The 18396-nt window shown below is 36.5% G+C and overlaps 1 protein-coding gene and 1 long non-coding RNA gene across 2 annotated transcripts; one reads left to right on the forward strand and one right to left on the reverse strand.

The window, feature by feature from the left end:
* Positions 1-122: 122 nt before the first annotated feature.
* Positions 123-16777, forward strand: LOC131781965 (uncharacterized). Its single transcript, XR_010717607.1, has 4 exons — positions 123-544; positions 1819-1880; positions 2637-2728; positions 15419-16777. It is a non-coding gene; the product is annotated as an uncharacterized lncRNA (long non-coding RNA).
* Positions 3835-7646, reverse strand: LOC131773536 (uncharacterized). Its single transcript, XM_059089485.2, has 8 exons — positions 7612-7646; positions 6968-7073; positions 6625-6692; positions 6278-6406; positions 5798-5929; positions 5525-5590; positions 5177-5357; positions 3835-4681 (listed from the first exon to the last, which is right to left on the reverse strand). The coding sequence occupies exons 3-8, from the start codon at positions 6670-6672 to the stop codon at positions 4542-4544; spliced, it is 696 nt and encodes a 231-aa protein (XP_058945468.2). The 5' UTR covers positions 6673-6692; positions 6968-7073; positions 7612-7646; the 3' UTR covers positions 3835-4541.
* Positions 16778-18396: the final 1619 nt, after the last annotated feature.

Here is an 18396-nt window from a genome sequence, read left to right on the forward strand (position 1 = left end):
AAAGCGCTTATTGGTTAGTCTTGCTCACGTGGTTGCTCTAGAAGCAGATTATTGGCTTACGGGTCGCTCAGACGAAATAGAAGGGAAAGAGAAGCGTCGCTCGACTTGTGGACGCGTCACACAATCTTCGCTGGACGATTTTAGTTTTGACATCGATGTAGCTGCATCTTTCTTCCGGAGTGGTAATACCAGTACCACTTTGAGTCGACGACCATTCGGCTCAAGCTCATCAACCGGCGCTCGATCAAGCGCAGTTCCATCCCATCCAGAGCCTTTACGAGAAGATTCTATTAGAAATCGGGAGAACCTGCTGGTCTCAAACCGAGAAATTCGACAGTTGTTCGACACAATCAAAGAACTGGGGGATAAAGTAAAGCGGCAAAATGCCAAACTAGACAGTTTGAGCGTGGAACTGGAAAACGCTCGTAAAGAAGTGGCTGAGGTGAAGACCGAACTACAGACTGTATGACACAAGCTCGATCGCCAACCTCAGTCGACCGAGAAGGAGAATATCCACCGTGGGCCTGTTCCAAAGCAACTAAAGGTTTGTGCAAATTTTTGTTCCAGCACTGTAGCAATAGGCGTTTCCTTTTAAGCTTCGATTCTGGTATGGGAAGTTTTTTAAGCTTGTGGGACAGTATTCCCTTCTTGGTGATGTTAATACCGCATGTCATATGGCTTGTTTGAAACTAAGCCGAGAATAATAAATACTCGGGGGGCGGCCTCAAAGATTGCTCCAGTGTATGAAGTTTTGAGAATGTCAGACATCATTTGCCAATAGTGTCTGAAAATCAACTTCTGCAATTTAGTTTTAAAGCTACTGAAAAAGGTTACTGCACATAGTTCAGTATAGATTGTTTTTTTCTGTAATAATTTACAAAAATGTCCTTAAGTTAAAGTAGATGTTATTGTTCATTGAGGTTAAATAGATAAATGAGCATTTAATCATTTTTCTCATGATTTAGAGTCAGACTATCAAAATTTTGATTGGGTGTTTCGACAGCTACACTGCTAGTCTTCTTCATCAGGTGATGAAGTCAAATGTTTACGTGTTGCTATATGTAGCACCTTGGTGTTTTGTCATTGGTACATTTTGGCCCTCCATCATTGGGATATTTTGATCCTCATTATTATTCCAACCAGCAGATGTTGTTCTCCTGTAGGTCAGCTTTTTTACTGACTAGCTGTTATGCTTTTTGATTATGGGCATCCATGCTTAAGGAATTTCAATTCTGCTATCATTATTGATGAAGAAGCCATCCACATAAAACTTGACCCTAATAACATCAATAGAGAGAGTGGGATCAAAATTTCTGAAGTGTGGATGGCTACAGTTAAAAAGCATCACAGCCGGTCAGTAACAAAGCGGACCTATGAGGGAATAACATCTGCTAGTAGGAATAATAATGAGGATTGAAATTCACCAAGGACAGAGTACTACAACGTACCAATGACAAAACACCAAAGTACTACATATAGCAACATGTAAACATTCAAACATGCTGCCTGACAAAGACTAGCAGTGTAGCAGTAGGAAACATTGCTGTCAAACTTTTGATAGCCTGACTCTATGTCATGAGACAAATGATTAAACATTTATTTCTTAATTTGTCCCTAAGTTGTTTGTTTTTGTAAATAAAACATCTTGTCTTCTGGCTAGAAATTTTAAACCACACAATTGTAAGCATAATTTGTTACCCATGATATTATTAGAATTTGAACTTAACTCCCTTATTTCACTTTTCACCTTTGATTCCACATACACTGTTCTTATAAGAAACGTTAATGTTCTTATAATTAATTTTGTTTGAATTTAAGGGTGATGTGCACTTGTTGCACAACAAACAAGAAGTTGAACTTTAGTTTTGTGGAAGTGAAGGGTGAGTAAAAGATATCTATTCAGGATATTAAGAGTTTGTCTGTAGAATGTTTTGGAAATGCACCTATCATCAGCGATCTCCTGGAGGATGGAACCTTGGGTAAGGGAGGGGACCTTGCAAAGGGTGTAGTCAAAGTGCTTAATTTCCCTTTCTAGGTGGGGACAAAGGACAACCAAAGTTAAGAGATTGTCCCTCCTAGAGGGGTGGCACATTTCAAAATAAGAAGCCACATTAAAATTTGCAGGACAAATTAAAGCTTTGCTTACTTGTGACTGAAAAGCAATACTTTCACAAGACAAAAAAATATTTTATACAATGCTTAATAGTCTGCCATTTTGATCCAAGCAAACCGCAAGGAGATGGAGAAGCCCTTGTTCTTGTGTATTGTGGTCTTTTCTGTCATTTAAAACAACTTTAAGTGACTTGTTTCTGGCTCTCTGCAAAGTCCCCTGATTTTTTGTGATTGGCTGGCAAATGGGGAAGACAGAATTTTATTTGTCTGTGATTTTCCCTCAAGCATTTTCCTACAAGCAAACTTTATTGGCCATGTGAATATCTTATTTTAGACAAGATGCAGAGCAATTGGCCTTGTTTACTTTTTACATCTTCACAGATCTTGACAAAGTCTCAGTTCATAAACACACAAAAATTTTATCACCTTCCAAACAAGCTTGGTCACTAACTTAAACCTATATTTAATTTTGTTCATCTTTATGCACCTTTCTAACAAAGTACTACTATAACATTCCTTTGTAGCATTGATAGTGCCCACAACAGTGCTGTTCGAAGATTTCTTTGTAAGGAACTGGAAAAGGAAGACAATGGCTATGAAAAGTCAACTATCAAGTGTAAGTGATGTGTTCATATGATTTTCTCTTTAAAGTACATACATAAATGTGCTACTAGAGTGTGCATACAATTTACATTAAATGTGGTCGCCTTGTAAGAAATTTTTTAAACTTTTGTTTATTTCATCTGAAAGTTTGTTGTCTAGAGTACCCTAAAACATAGCTTTTCAAGGTGCATAACCCATCTTGTGCCTGCCTTTAGTAGAAGACTCCTATTGTTCCTGTTGAATGAAACTTAACTTCGAAGAGACACATTTGATGCATATCAAACAATTTAATAGGTTGAATTTGAAAATGACCTCCCAGGTGGAAATCTTATTAAGATCTTACTAAGATTCTTGTAAGTTTCTTACTAAGATTCTTATTAAGATTCTTAAATAAGAATCTTGTAAGAACTTACAAGATCTTGTAAGATCTTGTCACAAGATTCTTACAAGAATCTTGTAAGATCTTACAAGATCTTGTAAGAATCTTACAAGATCTTGTAAGAATCTTACAAGAATCTTGTAAGATCTTACAAGATCTTGTAAGAATCTTACAAGATCTTACAAGATCTTGTGACAAGATCTTGTAAGATCTTACAAGATTCTTTAAGAATCTTGTGACAAGATCGTACAAGAATCTTACAAGATCTTGTAAGAATCTTGTGACAAGATCGCACAAGATCTTGTAAGATCTTGTAAGATCTTACAAGATTCTTGCAAGAATCTTGTGACAAGATCTTACAAGATCCTATTAGATTCTTAACTAAGAATCTTGATAAGTATCTTAGTGAGAAACTTACAAGAATCTTACAAGATCTGGTAAGATTCCTGTGGAAAGAATCTTAATTAAATACCTTTACAAGTTTTCACAAGAACTTGCTAAGATTCTCAATAATATCTTAAATGATCTTCAAAAGAACTTCAAGATCTTGTAAGATTCTTAAAGAACTTTTAAGAATGTTTGCAGAATCTGTTTAAATTAGTAGATATCATAAATTTTTTTTCAGACCAATTTGCGGGTAAATAATATAATGGTTTATGCAATATGTAATAACTAGATGAGTGAGGAATGGAGATCACAACCAAGAAAGAATTTCTTTATCTAATATCTATGCAAAATTTATTGCAAATTCTCAACACTGTGAAATTAATTTCTAACAAAGATCTTGATAAGAAACATTAACTGTTGAACTTGTTTGATTTAAATGACAATTTGATTTAAAGTATCATTAATCCTTGCACAAACAAGCCATTATATCTAAAGGAAAAACACTTCAAACAACACTATAATTATACATTTCCCACTTCAAAAATTTGCTAATATATTCAAGAAAAAGTAGCAGCAAGACAAGGATAAAACTTTTTCTATCAAATTGAATTACCGTATTAATAACTCAAAAAATTTGACAGCTATTTTCCCTTAATGATCAAAAACAATGATTTGTGATACTTGTTTTGGTTATTTTTTTAATTAGAGGAATTTTTGTATTTAGAAATACAAAATGCACTGCAATACTATGAATTAAAGCTCGGTTTCCATTTTTACAAAAGCACACCCACTCCCTAAAACCAGCACTGGCAAAAGCAGTAACAAACACTAAAAAATATTGTCTATGTCTCAAAAGCTCGAGTGCTAACCTTAAGGGTGGGGACATGTCTCAGTTTGCAATGGCTTTTCTTCTTTTAGAGTAATTTAAGTATGAAAAAGAAAAAAAAACTTTTTGTACTAAAGCAAAGGTGTTCAAATAATTAAAGCTCACTATCACTCATCTTAATTAGCATTTGACCATTAATTTGCATATATTTCTTTCTTGTATAAAAAAGTTCATTCAGTCTGTGGACTTGTTAACATCTCCCTCCACAATGAGAAATTTTCTCTTGGAATCCAAGCATTTTTGATTCAAGGAGAGCCTTATTTGAGGCCACTTCTTGTTCATTTGGGCATCGCCAAATTTATGTTTTATAGCTCCTATGAGAAGGAAAAAAAAAATTATATGTATATATATCACACACATATAATAGAGAAAACAGAAATCGTCTTATTTTCTACCAGTCCATATTTATTGCCTTCCTGCTCATGGCTTGATTAACAGAAACTCTAACACATCTTCAGTGCTTTCCAAACTTTCCAAGTACTTCATAATTCTCAGTGACTGCATGCTAATGCAGAAACCAGTTGTTAATTTATGGCCCTAGGTACTGTCCAAATAAATGTGACTGGCTACTCAAAACTTAAAGGATAACAGGTGTTTATTTGTTTCCTTCTAGAGCCAGCTTCTTTTTAATGAAAGCCTTGGCAATATTACTTTGTGTGCAAGAGAAATGAATAACCCTGATTCAATCGCGAAACAAGAATTTTCTAACATATAACATTGTTGAAATCTCTGTTTTTGTTTTGTTTCTTGGTATGCTTTTCTTTGAAAAAACTAACTAGTACACAAGAAAACAAATTACATTGGCTTACTTTTTAGTAGATCAACTCTGTAAGTGTCTAACTCCACCTTGCCAGTAGCCTTCCCTCTGGCAGGCTCTACAATGCCATTTGCCATCTCCTCAAGTGAGAAGAGATTGGCAAAAACCTTGAGAGCATATTTTTTTAAATCCCCACCAGAGGGGAGTAATAGGAGGTTGGTTTCATTGTACATCTAAAATGAAATATAACATATTTAGAGACAAGTATCTAGATTGGAAAAAATAACCATCTGTCTTTAAAAAAAGTATCATCATCTATTGTCTGCAATAAAATTGTTGCTCTTAATAATTGCGACTTAAATTCCAGCTTGCAGTAGCCTGACTAGTGAATGGTACTTACTAAGGAAGGTAAAGGTAGAGGGGAGGAGCTTCTCAATTGTTCTCCTTGATCACCATCATGCCTCATCTGTATGTACAGAAAAGGAGGTATTGACTATCTTTAACAAGAATTTACTTATTTATTATCTTTAAGAGCAAAGTTCTTATGCAAAGGTTACCATTTATGAAAATTGGCAATTTTCACTGCCCAACTTCAAACAAACTTTGTTCACCTTTTACACCATTGAAACAACTATTCAAAATTTCCACAAAAAGTTGATAAATGAAAAATTACCTTTTTACTATCAGGAGGAGTTGCCACCCTTCTATCCCATTCTGTGCTTGTGACATTTAGATGGGACTCAATGAAGTCTACTTTATTCAAGATACAATCAATTTTTCTGGTGATCATATCTCTCCAGTTGTCCTGTGAATATAAATAGAAAAAAATGTTTACATTTGTAAAGCAATCCTTCAACTAATTGTCATTAACCTTAAAAAGAACCAAAAATTTGTGAGAAAGGAAAGTAAGGAATCATAATTCAGCACTAAATGAAAACCAGAAAAAAACACACATTTGCAGAACAGAACCAAACAAAACACAAAAAATGTTGCATGGAACTAATACAGGTGTCAAATGTGTTTATGTGGAATTAACAGGATAACAGAGCCAAATTTTACCTTAAGCCATTTAAGTTGCTGGTTCTTTCTTAGATGGGGAGGTCAAATGCACTTTAATTCTCCAACATTGAATATTTAAAGTCACAATACTTACATCATCAGAAGAACTTCCCCCTCTTTTGGCAATTTTGTTGGCTTTGGGAAAATTCCTACCACTGGGGACATGGTGATGATAATCAGACCCAGTTTGGCTTTCATCATCACCATCATCATCACTGGAAACCTATAAGTAGAATATTGCAATTTAACAGGTTATAATTTATTACACAATTTAAAGCACCAATGAAAATATGGCCTATTATCTATCATCAGGCATCATATTTGTTACTTGATATAGAAAATGTGTTAAAATGGCAATGATTGTTCTAAAATGTTACAGTTAGTTTCTTGCTTCAAAGAAAGTGTGATTAATGTGAGCATGTAATAGAGGAAAGCACTTACCTCCTGATTTTCAAAAACAGATGAACCCAATTTTTCCAACTTCTTCATTTCGTTGCTGATGTCCCAATCTAAGAGTAAAAAAAAAAAATTAAAATTCTATAGCAAGTTACCTCAACAACAGATTCAGTGTGTGTTGTGGTTCCATTTCATTTGGTTTAAAAAATAGCAAACCATTTTAAGTTTGATAATTTCGCTTTTTCAACAGAACGTTATCAGTAAAACGTTTAGAACAATAACCTTTAGAACAATAACCTTTAGACCCACAGGTGACTACTGTGATCAGTATATTCCACTAAGGTATAGAACAGAAAATTATCTCAATTCTAGGAAAAAATCTTCTAACCTATTGCATCCTTTTTTTCGTTTTGGTGACTGGGACACTCTTGCTTGCTCTGGGGATAATGCACCTTCCAGGGCCTCCATCCTCTTTTGGCATTCCTCCTTATTTCCTTAAAAGGAGAGAATAACAGCCAATAAAATGTGTCATGTCCCTATTTGAATCTTCACTGAAAGAAGGGGAAAGTAGTTACCTGGGGTATTTCTCAGGTTTGCTGAAAATAGCAATCACCATTTGCTCAATGTTTTGTATGTTTCTTTGTTTATAAAACCTTTCTGATATCACTGACCTGTTCAGCAATGTAAGTCTTTCTCCATGTTTTCTCAAATTGGTTATTATCTTAGTTAATGGGACTTCTGCCATAAAATAAACAACCCTTACAATTGCCAATGAGTTCACGTCCATATAATTTGAAACGTGTTAGAAAAAGTCCAATATCAGGGTGTTTTTCCTGGGTGATTGAGGGAAAGAGGAGGCTTGGCTGGGAGTTACCCAAACTATATGTTACCATTGCTTACGGTGTCACTGCTCTCTCCCAAATAAACATTTATGGAGAAAATTAATTACAAAAAAGAAAAACAACAACAAAATATTGGATCGCATCTATTTGCTCCTGGCCAAAGCGAACATAAACAATACCTACAACTTACCGATAAACATAAGCGTTGCAGAATACTTCTTACCACTGATTTTCACCGACACTGTGCTCATTACTTTAGCTTCCCGATCTATTGTTTTCCGCTCAACTAAACTATACTTAAGGTCTTCCATAAAGAATAAGACACAGTGATCTTTGTCCTCAAAATCTGAAATAAAACAAAATTGCTAATAAATAAATTTCAGGGAATAAACGGATCACATAATCGATTTCCCGTTAGTGTTATTGTACCCTTTTAGTTACTTTTAGCGGCAAGGTTATTAGTAACGAAAGCCCAAGACAAATATTTGTTTATTGCAAACCATTTCGTGCGAGACGACTGGAAGCTACGATGTTTCTGCCTACAACATTTAAATACAGAACAATCTCCCTTTTAAAACTGCCTGAGAAAACTGCTACAAGTTTAGCGAGGTTAGCGCGCCGTTACGTCGTTTGGATGACAATAGCGTTACATCTCGTGTCAGTTTCTACTCGATTCTAAATAAAAACGCTTGTAGACAAAATAGAACTCTAGAACGATTTCATGATTTGTCCTACATTAAAAAAAAACATGGCCTTGTAATTACAACAACTCATGGTCATTTTTTCCGTTCATGTTGAAAGAATCGAAAAAAGTGCGAGATTAAGTCTATCGCATCGCCTTCCAGATGTGTAAAGTTGATCACATCAACATAATGCGGTATTCCATAATGCACAAGAGTCAGTACCACTTACCTTCGGGATGATTTTCCTTCATTTGCTTTAGTTGCAGTCGTGCACTAGTTGGCTTTTTAGACATTTTAACAAGACACTCGAACTACCAAGACCAATGTGTTCCTTGAGGTTGAAAGCGAGTGCTCAAATAAAGTGTCGTGGACAATCATGCGTGCATTTTATATGCTTAACAGATGTAAACTATTCACCTGAATTGCGAAGCCACTTCACGTGATACAATTCAACAAGGGTATCGCAACGTTAATTGTGCAATCGTAACGTTCTTTCATAATAAAAGCAAAACGCGACTTACCTTCTCTGGCCTGCTATAAACTCTTGTTACTTACCGACTGTCTCATTTTCTATATTCAAGCGGCAATAACATTTGTTATTTTGTAAAGAATGGTAAAGTCCTAATTCTCGAAATCGTTATTCTTCTTCTGGGCTGTAGTTACAGTTAAATTTCGCAACGAGGCAGATAACACTCAACCAAAGTAAAATTTATGTCGAACTTTGCTCGAAACGAAATGGCGCAAGAACGGTTGATGGCAACGGTCGAATTTGCAATTCTGCGTATGCGCAGTGGTCCTGGCGGGAAACTGTGGAAAGCCCTCGTAAAAGTACAAAATGTCACGCAACTCTCGCGAAAAATATTTTCTGAGTTACTACAACTTTTTTTAAAATACAGTTTTTAATTTCGGCCACCCGGCCGGTCTGAAAATTTGCGATGTTCAGTTGTCAGTTTCTTTGTAAAGAATATGGCTTGTAAAATCTAATTCTAGAAATCGGTTTTCTTCTTCAGGGCTGTTAAGGCACAGTTAAATTTCACAACGAGGCAGATAACACTCGACCTAAGTAAAATTTCTGTCGAACTTTGCCCGAAAAAGATATGTCGCAACAACGGTTTATATTGTATTTTTAAAAATAAATGTTTTCATTTCTGCCGAACGGTCGGTCTGCACATTCTGCGATATCTTTTGCTGAACCAGATCTTGCTTACGATCAATTTGTCAAATATTTAAAAGGAAATTACCTACACGACCAAAAGCTGCCAAAACGAAGATTTTTCTTTAGCAACGGCGAAAAATGTTGTTTGATGAAAGTTCGAGCGCCCACGAGGAAGACAGTGGCAGCGAACAGAGCGTTACCAGAGAAGATATTGAAGACAGTGGCAGCGAACAGAGCGTTACCAGAGAAGATATTGAAGACAGTGGCAGCGAACAGAGCGTTACCAGAGAAGATATTGAAGACAGTGGCAGCGAACAGAGCGTTACCAGAGAAGATATTGAAGACAGTGGCAGCGAACAGAGCGTTACCAGAGAAGATATTGAACGGGACAAATCCTCAGATTTTCATGATTTATCTAATGAAAACATACTGAGGACTCCAAGAAAGAACAGGAAAAGGAGAATTTGGCAAGTGAATAACGATTCAGGAGAGGAATCAAGTGCACATGAGTCATATGACTCAAGCGATGTTCACTCTTCAGAAGAAGACACTCGTGTTCTTATCAAATCACCTCAAAAGAAGAAACATTCTGCAATTGACGAGCCACTTTGTGACAGTGATGGCCCTGGCAATCCAGATGCACCCCATCAGGAGGATTGCGAACTCCATGAAACTTTAATAGGTTGTGGGGGGTCTGAAAGTGACTGGTCTGATAACTTGTCTGAAGACCCAGAGAGTGCTCCTGAATCCACCTCAAGCATTGAGCACCCCAGCTCTGAAGAGGAAGGAGCCGAAGATGAAGACACTGAGAGTGAAGGTGATATGAATTCTGGAGAGTCAGGTGAACTTCCATTACATGATGGATCTACATTAACAAGTGCCAATTTTGATGCATTGTTGTTAGCCCTTTTCAAGAAGCATCGCATGTCTGAAGCTGCAAAGGAGGACATGTTGAAACTATTAGAACTTACTTTGCCAGGTAACAACAGTGTCGCACCATCATCCTACAAGTTTAACAAAAGACATGACGAGTGCTTACTTCCTTATAAGCTAATGGAACTCTGCCCTACATGTCACAAAAAAGTGGAAAAAGATTTGTGCAAAAATAGTGATTGTGGAGGTGAGGGAATGAAAGTTGAAGTACTCAGGTTTTATGAAATACCTCTAAAACCACAGCTTCAAAGACTACTTCAAGGTAAGAACAAAAATGTAAAATGTATATTTAATAGAAAGTCTATGGTTAGACATACTCTACTGAGTTAAAAACCAAAAAAAAAAATAAATAGAATGTCACCTAACCTTTGTTTTTGACTAGTTTGATCTGGAGCCTCATTTTATCTTTAAAGTTGATTCTCCAGTAAATGCACGTGAAACCTTACAATCATCAAATATTCACAAAGTTATGTAAATTCTTTGCCAAGTCAACATCACTCTTAAATTAGGGGTTAAAGGGTAGAGGAGCTGATAACCTGAAAAGCACAAAAATTGTTCAAAAATATACATGCTTTAGGCAGAAAAGTCAATGAATGATTATTACATTATTACATTATTGAGCAAAGATGTACCCTGTGGCACCTTTTGGCCTATAAGCCAGAAATCCTTTCTATGTGACTTCTATTAAGGGATCCCTTATGCAATTAACTGACCAATCTAATTAAGAGAAGTGAAAAAAAGAAAATTCTACATGTGAATTATTGGTCATCTTTGCTGTAACATTGGTCCTAGGCATAATTGGCACCCCAGAAAAAGTATTTTTGCTGTAAGGTTAATTTCATATTTGAGTTAATAATTTATCCACCAAAAAGTGCATTATTGGCCGAAGATATAGTTACTAAGAGTGAGCAATCATCATACCTGGTGTTTAAAATAATTGGGTTTTTTTTTATTATATATTCTCTTACAAAGGAAAGGGTAGGAGTTAAAACTGTTCCCTCCTGATATATTTTCAGAACACTGGCAATTGATTGAAGACTATCAAATGGTTATGGCACAATTGCCAGCTGAAGACTGCATAAGAGACATACAGGATGGTAGGGTGTACCAAAATTTCATCCAGCATGACCCTCGCGCCAGAGGAAGGAAAGTACTTTCAGTTGTAGTTAGCAGTGATGGGGCACCATTGATTAAGTCCAAGAAGTTTAGTATCTGGCCACTCGTTTGTTTTCTTGTGGAGTTACCTCCTCAAGAAAGATACAAATTTGAAAACATCCTACTCACTGGGCTGTGGTATGGGAAGTCTAAACCAAATGTGCCACTATTTTTGAAAAATTTTACTGGTGAATTATCCAATTTGGCAAATGGCAGCAATTTTAACAACGAAACAGGTGAACTTGTGCCATCAGTGTGCAGAATCCAATCTGTTGTGCCTGACCTGCCTGCCAAAGCCTTGCTTTTTAACATCAAGCAATATAATGGTAAATTTGGCTGCAGTGTATGCAAACATCCAGGGAGGTATGACCGGCAAACACGTGCAAGGCTGTATGAATACAGGCCCTCTGGTACTGTGGCTGTCAGAACAACACAAGAAACCAGGATGTTTGCAAGAATTGCAGAGGCAAGAGGCACCACTATATTCGGCATAAAAGGAGAAAATGTGTTTTCTCAATTAGTTGACATTCCAGACAATGTACCTATTGACTGGATGCATTGTGTTTGTGAAGGCATCCTTAAAAGACAGCTATTCAAACGGTGGTTCGATCCTCAGTATGCTACAGATGCATACAGTTTACTAGAAATTAGTCATGAGCTAGGCAATATGTTTCTCTCTATCAAAGTGCCCCATGACTTTACTAGAAAGCCACGTAGCATTGCTGAGTTAAAACACTGGAAAGCATCCGAATTTCGTTTGTTTGCCCTCTTTGCTGGACTGCCATGTCTTCGATATGCTGTTCTTTCTGATGAATTTGGTGTAGACCACTTTTATCACTTTGCACTTCTTTCCACTGCCCTTCGTTTCCTGCACTCAACTCCTATTTCTAAAACTTGTGTAGAGAAGGCACAAGTTTTGCTTGATAACTTTGTGAGACTTTTACCAAGTCTTTATGGTATTGAGGAGTGTACTTACAACTCCCATGCTTTACTCCACTTCCCTTCCCAAGTTCTTGACCATGGTTCCTTGGCACTTACTTCTGCTTTTGTATTTGAAGCATTCATTGCTCACCTTAAAAATCTGTATTCTGGAACAAGGGGACTCCCAAAGCAGATGGTGGAAAAACTAGGGGTAAGCCAGACCTACAAGGTGCACGTTTTGCAGAAATGCAAATCAACACCCAGTGCTGCTAGGTTTGCAAAACATCTGCTTGGTGAAAGGCCCAGTGTTCGGTATACAGAAGGGGGAATCCTGCTGCATGAACCTGTGCACTTCATGAAGCTGACACAGTTTCAAAATGTCCTTTCTGCAGCCTTTGGAAGTGGTCCTGACCAAGAATACTTGGTTTCCTATAGGATGACAAAAGATCATGTCACCTTCCACAGCACGATGTATCCTAGAAAAGGAAATTCGTGCAGTTACCTTGTTCAGTTTTGTGCACATGGGAGGAAATGCTATGGCAGAGTGGTTTGCTACATCCTCTTCCAGAATGTTGCCTATGCATTGATCACCGAGTATGGCTTGACTGGATTAAATGTTTGCCAAGACCTTCCTCTACCACAGGATGTGGTCCTGAAGGAAATTGTTCATCGAAACTTAATTGGCCAACATTTTCTCCAGGTTCAAGAAATTGAAAGTCTCTTGCTTGTGAAATGTGCTGATGTTATCAACAGGTGTCTTCATGTTCAAGGCGAGGATGGAAAAGGTTTCATCACCTTTCTAGACACTCCCTATGAACATGATTAGTAATTATTTTAAACTAGCTGTTAAATGTCTTTCATACTCAATCATCAAATGTAATCTGAAATATCTGTCCAAATTTAATCTGTTAATACTGTAAATGTTATATTTCCCGTGCACTAGACCTCGGCTCTGCCAAGGTTTTGTCAACACTAAGGTCAAACCTTAGTGCACATGTGTTTTTAACCCTTCTTATTTTTGCCTTTATTTTTCGGATGAGGATCTTTTAACTGGAGTCATATTGAAGGAATACAACATTACAGGGTGTGAAATCAATTTTTTTTTTCTGAAAGCCACTTGGCTCCTAAATTCTTCAAAGTGGTAGCCAATTCAAAAAAAGTTGGTCGCCACTTTCAAAGACAAACAAGACCTTTTTTTACGCTTTCAGCGTTCTAGATAGACCCTCCAAAATTAAGTTAAGGAAAAGATCTTTAAAGTGCTACAAGTGGACACTAAGATGGATGGTATACAACGTTCAGGCTCAACTTAATCCAAGATGGCGTCTAGTTGTCGATCGAGATGCATGTACTGCGTTTTGGAAACAAACTTAACGAGGAAGTTTGCCGCGGATTTATCCTTGTAAATCTTTTCAATTCACTATTTCTCTTAGTCAAGTCATGATGAAACATTCTAGTCGCCAATTTGGCGACTAATTTTCAGGATTTGGTGGTCAAATTTCACGCCCTGCATTACAGAATCATTCTGGATATGAGGAGATGAACTTTGTTTGTTTGTCTCACGACAATTTAAGTCACTGTTGATGTAGATCGCGACATTCGACCACAACATTGCAAGTCTTCATTAATTGATGAGGTTGATTGTTTACGGGTCGCTATTTGTAGCACGTTGGTATGCTGTTATTGGTGCATTTCGATCCTCATTATTATTCCGGTTGTTAGATGGTGTTCCCTCATGGATCCTCATAAATCAGCTGATGTGTTGTTTGATCGTGGGTATCCAAGCTTCAGGAGTGTTGATTCCACTATCCCTAATGATGTTGTTGGGATGAAGTCTTCAATGGATATTGTAGCAATTTTCAAGGTCATGGACAAGGCTCTAGCCTTTTTGTAAGGATTCCTCATCAATCAATCATTCAAACTTTATATAAAGAGGGTGACACTTAATAGTTAAAAAACCTAATGAATTAATGTGGATCTCTATAAACATTGTTACAATTTAAAAAGAACCTATTATAATTAATAACCTAATTAAGAGTTAAATTAAAACTTGTGAAAAATCACATTTGTACAACAAATCAAGATCTAAAAGTTAAAGGTAAACATATCGCTCATATGGTTTTGTATTCGAACATTGTGCTGAGCATAGTTGATCGGATTGAATGAAACATGGAATTGACACTGAATACAAATACCATTATTCCAGTGGAACAATTACCTCTTTAGAAAACAGCTGTGTTTGTGTTATCAGGTCTGAAATTTGTAAACCATAGATGCTTACTTGACTTTATTGATATCACTTTTGATATCATGTGTGCAAGGTTTAAAGCCATATGCATCATGCTCTATTATGTACTGAATAGGATGCACATTTCAAGTCACTCAGGAATGTGCTGGAATAAACTTGATAAAATCTTGTCAAGAACATTTTGAATTCTTACTGATCTTACAAATTAAGATTCTTACAAAACTTTTAGATAAACTTTAGATAAGATCCTCTTTGGAACCTTTATGTCAGGAGTTACATTTACTGATCTTTGATTATTAAGATTCTTAAACAAACTTACCAAGATCTTGTTAAGGAGCTTTTAAGATCTTACTAATCTTACAGATTAGGATTCTTACAAGATTCTTACATGAACTTAATAAGATCTTGTTAGGAACCTTACAAGATTCTTATATAAACTTGATAAGATCTTGTTAAGATCCTTCAAAGATCTTAACTCTCATGTGTTGTAAAATTTTGTTAAGATTCTTACAAGATTCTTAAATATAGTTAATAAGATCTTTTAAGATCTTACAATGCTCAAACTTGGTTAAGATTTGTGCAAGAAATTTGGTAAGATCTTAGTAAGATTATTAATTCTTAATAAGATCTTAATAAGATCTTCATCTTAATTGCCATCTTATAAGATTCTTACAAGATCTTTCAAGATCTTACAAGATCTTCCAAGATCTTAATAAGATTTCCACCTGGGCTAACTTGACTTTCTCATTGATGTAAGGTTGCCATTTACTTGAGAGAACGAAATGATAAATTTGAGAAAAGTAGCTTTCAATGTTAGGACAAGATTCCCATCAAAGACTTTTTCATGAATTTGGGTAATAAATAAATAATAAGCAATTTACCTAATACTATTTTTATGTACCAGGTGCTGTGTCAAGATATTATGAAACGAAAAGACAAAATTACCTCAACAATCCACCTGACAGAAGAAATAAAGCAGAGAAGACTGCTCTGCAACAAATTGATGCAAATTTCATGAGTGGCAAGGAGAATGGTGAGGGCAGTCAAGAGGATGTGTGGGTTGTGAGGTCGCCACTGTGGCGTAGTCCACAGCTATCTCCTCTCTTAGAGAGACTTCAGGAGAAAATTGACAACCAGCCATCTGCCTCCTCAAGCTCACATCCACAAAATAAAAGAGTAGAGGGAGAGCCATCCACACGCAGTCCACCAACTTCCTCACCTGCTTTGGCACTCCTTCCTGGTGATAGACAGAGCCCTGAGAGGTGTCCTTCTCCAAATAGGATTCGTCTTTCCTCAGTCCCCACAACATTGCAGTGGTGATGAAAGCGATGGGGAACCCTTGCATATGTTGGACACTAGCCCTGTCATAATCCGAAGGAGGCCAAACAGATGGCTACAGTCACTGTGGGACTAAATTAATGCCTAAGTGTTCTTTATTTACATAACTTGTATGTTTTGCCTTCTGTTTTTAATTCAGTTCATTTGACAGAATGGCAAGGCGGTTTATGGGGTTAAGGGTGAATGGTTCCTTTTTAACCCCAACTCACGAAATGTTTTTTTTTACATATTGCATTAGCTGGTTTCACAAACTGAAAAATTAACAAATGATGCCACTTTCTCTCTCTCTTTCTCATCTTGATTGGAACATAATCTGCCAGCTATTGCAAACAGTTCAAATATCTATGGGAAGAATCCTTAAATAACATAGAATTTTGTGGCCATCAACTCCATTTATTGTTGAAGTAGTATTAGATGTACTAAAGACCTTCGTGAAGAATGCTACAGTTTTGGATATGCCACAGTTAATTTTATTGGAATGATTTCAAACAAGCTTCTTGAATTATTGTGCTCTTCAAACAACTTTTTTTATGTTTAAAAAGGCACTTTCCAGCTCAGTAAATAACCAGGGGCCACTAACTTGTTAACATGGTGTGACTTGCTTAGAATTTATTGTAGTTTTTGATAAAATTTTATTACTCTCTAATATTAGAGTATAGACAGTTCTTATTGTTTTTCTTGTCTTCATATCCGACGGATGGATAATGATTTAAGTAAATATTGAAAATGTTGCTTTCATCCATGTCAAGCATTAAGCACTTTTAGCTTAGTATATTTAATTATTACACACAATCTAAATTTTTTCCCTTTTTGTGCATAAGGTTAGACTTAGTTGTTAGTCATCACATGATGAAATAGATTCTGTAAATTGGCCATTTTGAGTATTATTTATTAGATATTAAATAATTTATTGTTTTATGGCGTAAAGGTTCTGAGAAAAATACACTAGTAAGAGGGTGCAGAATTATCGGGAGAATTCGTTGCTTTTCCAAGAACACCTGATACTATGTAGTGTGGATCAAGAATGCCGAGTGAAATTTCTCGTGGTATATCAAAATCTAGAATACGAACCTATTTTTCATGTACCGTGAAATTTCGGCTTCTAGAATACCGACCGATTCGTCTAGTACCGTAGGATTTCGGGACAAGAATACTTATTGAAACTGTTCTCACCGTGGAAAAGACAATTTTTAGAAAGGCACAATTTTACAGACCGCGCGCTCGTGTACGGCACGCCATTATTTGCGGCAAGGCTGAAAGTATAAGGAAATTTCGGGGTCTCCACACGCCGCATTTTCATTGACCTATCCTGACATCGGATTTTCCATGCCACGGGCTAAGTCCGAATTGGAACGAATACAGCATCTCACTCGGTGGACACGTCGCATGTCTTGGAACACGGTACGTCCGGGTATGTCCGTATTCTCGAAGAATACGGGTTCGTATCGTGTGATTTCAGCTTCGCGATACGCCTTATTTCACACAGTGTTGGTATTAGCTACTACCTGAAACGTACTCGTAGTATTTACGAAAAGCTAAACGTAGCGTTCGGTACTCCTGTCTAATTCCCTGCTTTTAGTTTATCCAATCGAATATCCATCGCGGGGAATTATGATTTTCTCAAGTCTCGTTATCATTGTGTTGGTGGTTTTTAATGGTCGTAATAATGTATCACATCCGACATTTATGAAAATTACGAATCACGCCGCTACCGTCACACCGCCGATAAATTGTTAAACCGTTTGTATTTTTGAATGTAGCGCTGGTGGTTATTAGTGCACGTTATTGTTAGTACAAAAGTTGAGATTGTTAAAAACAAACTTACGGGCATACGATCTGTAAAGTTTAAAAAAATACATTATTTACAAATACAAATTTGTTAAAGGAATCATTCGAGGATGGAATTTCCCCCTTAGACCCTTCCCTCTTTCTTAACTAGTCCAGTTATCAGGTTAAGAATATCCGTGCAATTCGGTGCTTAGGTCTGTGTTTCAGTTTTCTTCTGATTATTATCCTTTGAATTAAGGGATGAAAAAAACAAAACAAAACAAAACAAGAAAAAAAAAAAAGAAATAGAAAAAGAAGAAAAACAATCAGCCCAGTGACACCTGTTATTTGATTAAAACACGAGAGCCCAGTTTGAATAAGCAGTCAAAGCACTTGAACTGAGCGCAACAACTGAATGTGAGGTTTAGAAATGTGTCATGCACCTTTAATTTATCTCCAAGCGTCTATGAATCAGTATTACAGTATGCCATAAATTTACAAACTTGATTAATCCGAACAAATTGTTTGAGAGGCCAGGAGGGGGTACTAATCCCATCAACCAATCCTTCCTAACTCCAGATCCAATATTCGAGCGTCTCTGAATCATCTTACCTCAAGCTCAGTAGCAACAAAGTACCACCGGTAAAGACCTTAATATATGACTCACTGACTCCTACGAATTTGTAAAGTTTTTATAGAGATATCCGGGACTCTCTAACCGTAATTGAATTTAACTACTGCTGGCTATATTTCTAATAAAGTGGTTACTGGGATGCA

Source organism: Pocillopora verrucosa, chromosome 5, assembly GCF_036669915.1.
Source record: "Pocillopora verrucosa isolate sample1 chromosome 5, ASM3666991v2, whole genome shotgun sequence".
Lineage (NCBI taxonomy): Eukaryota > Metazoa > Cnidaria > Anthozoa > Scleractinia > Pocilloporidae > Pocillopora > Pocillopora verrucosa.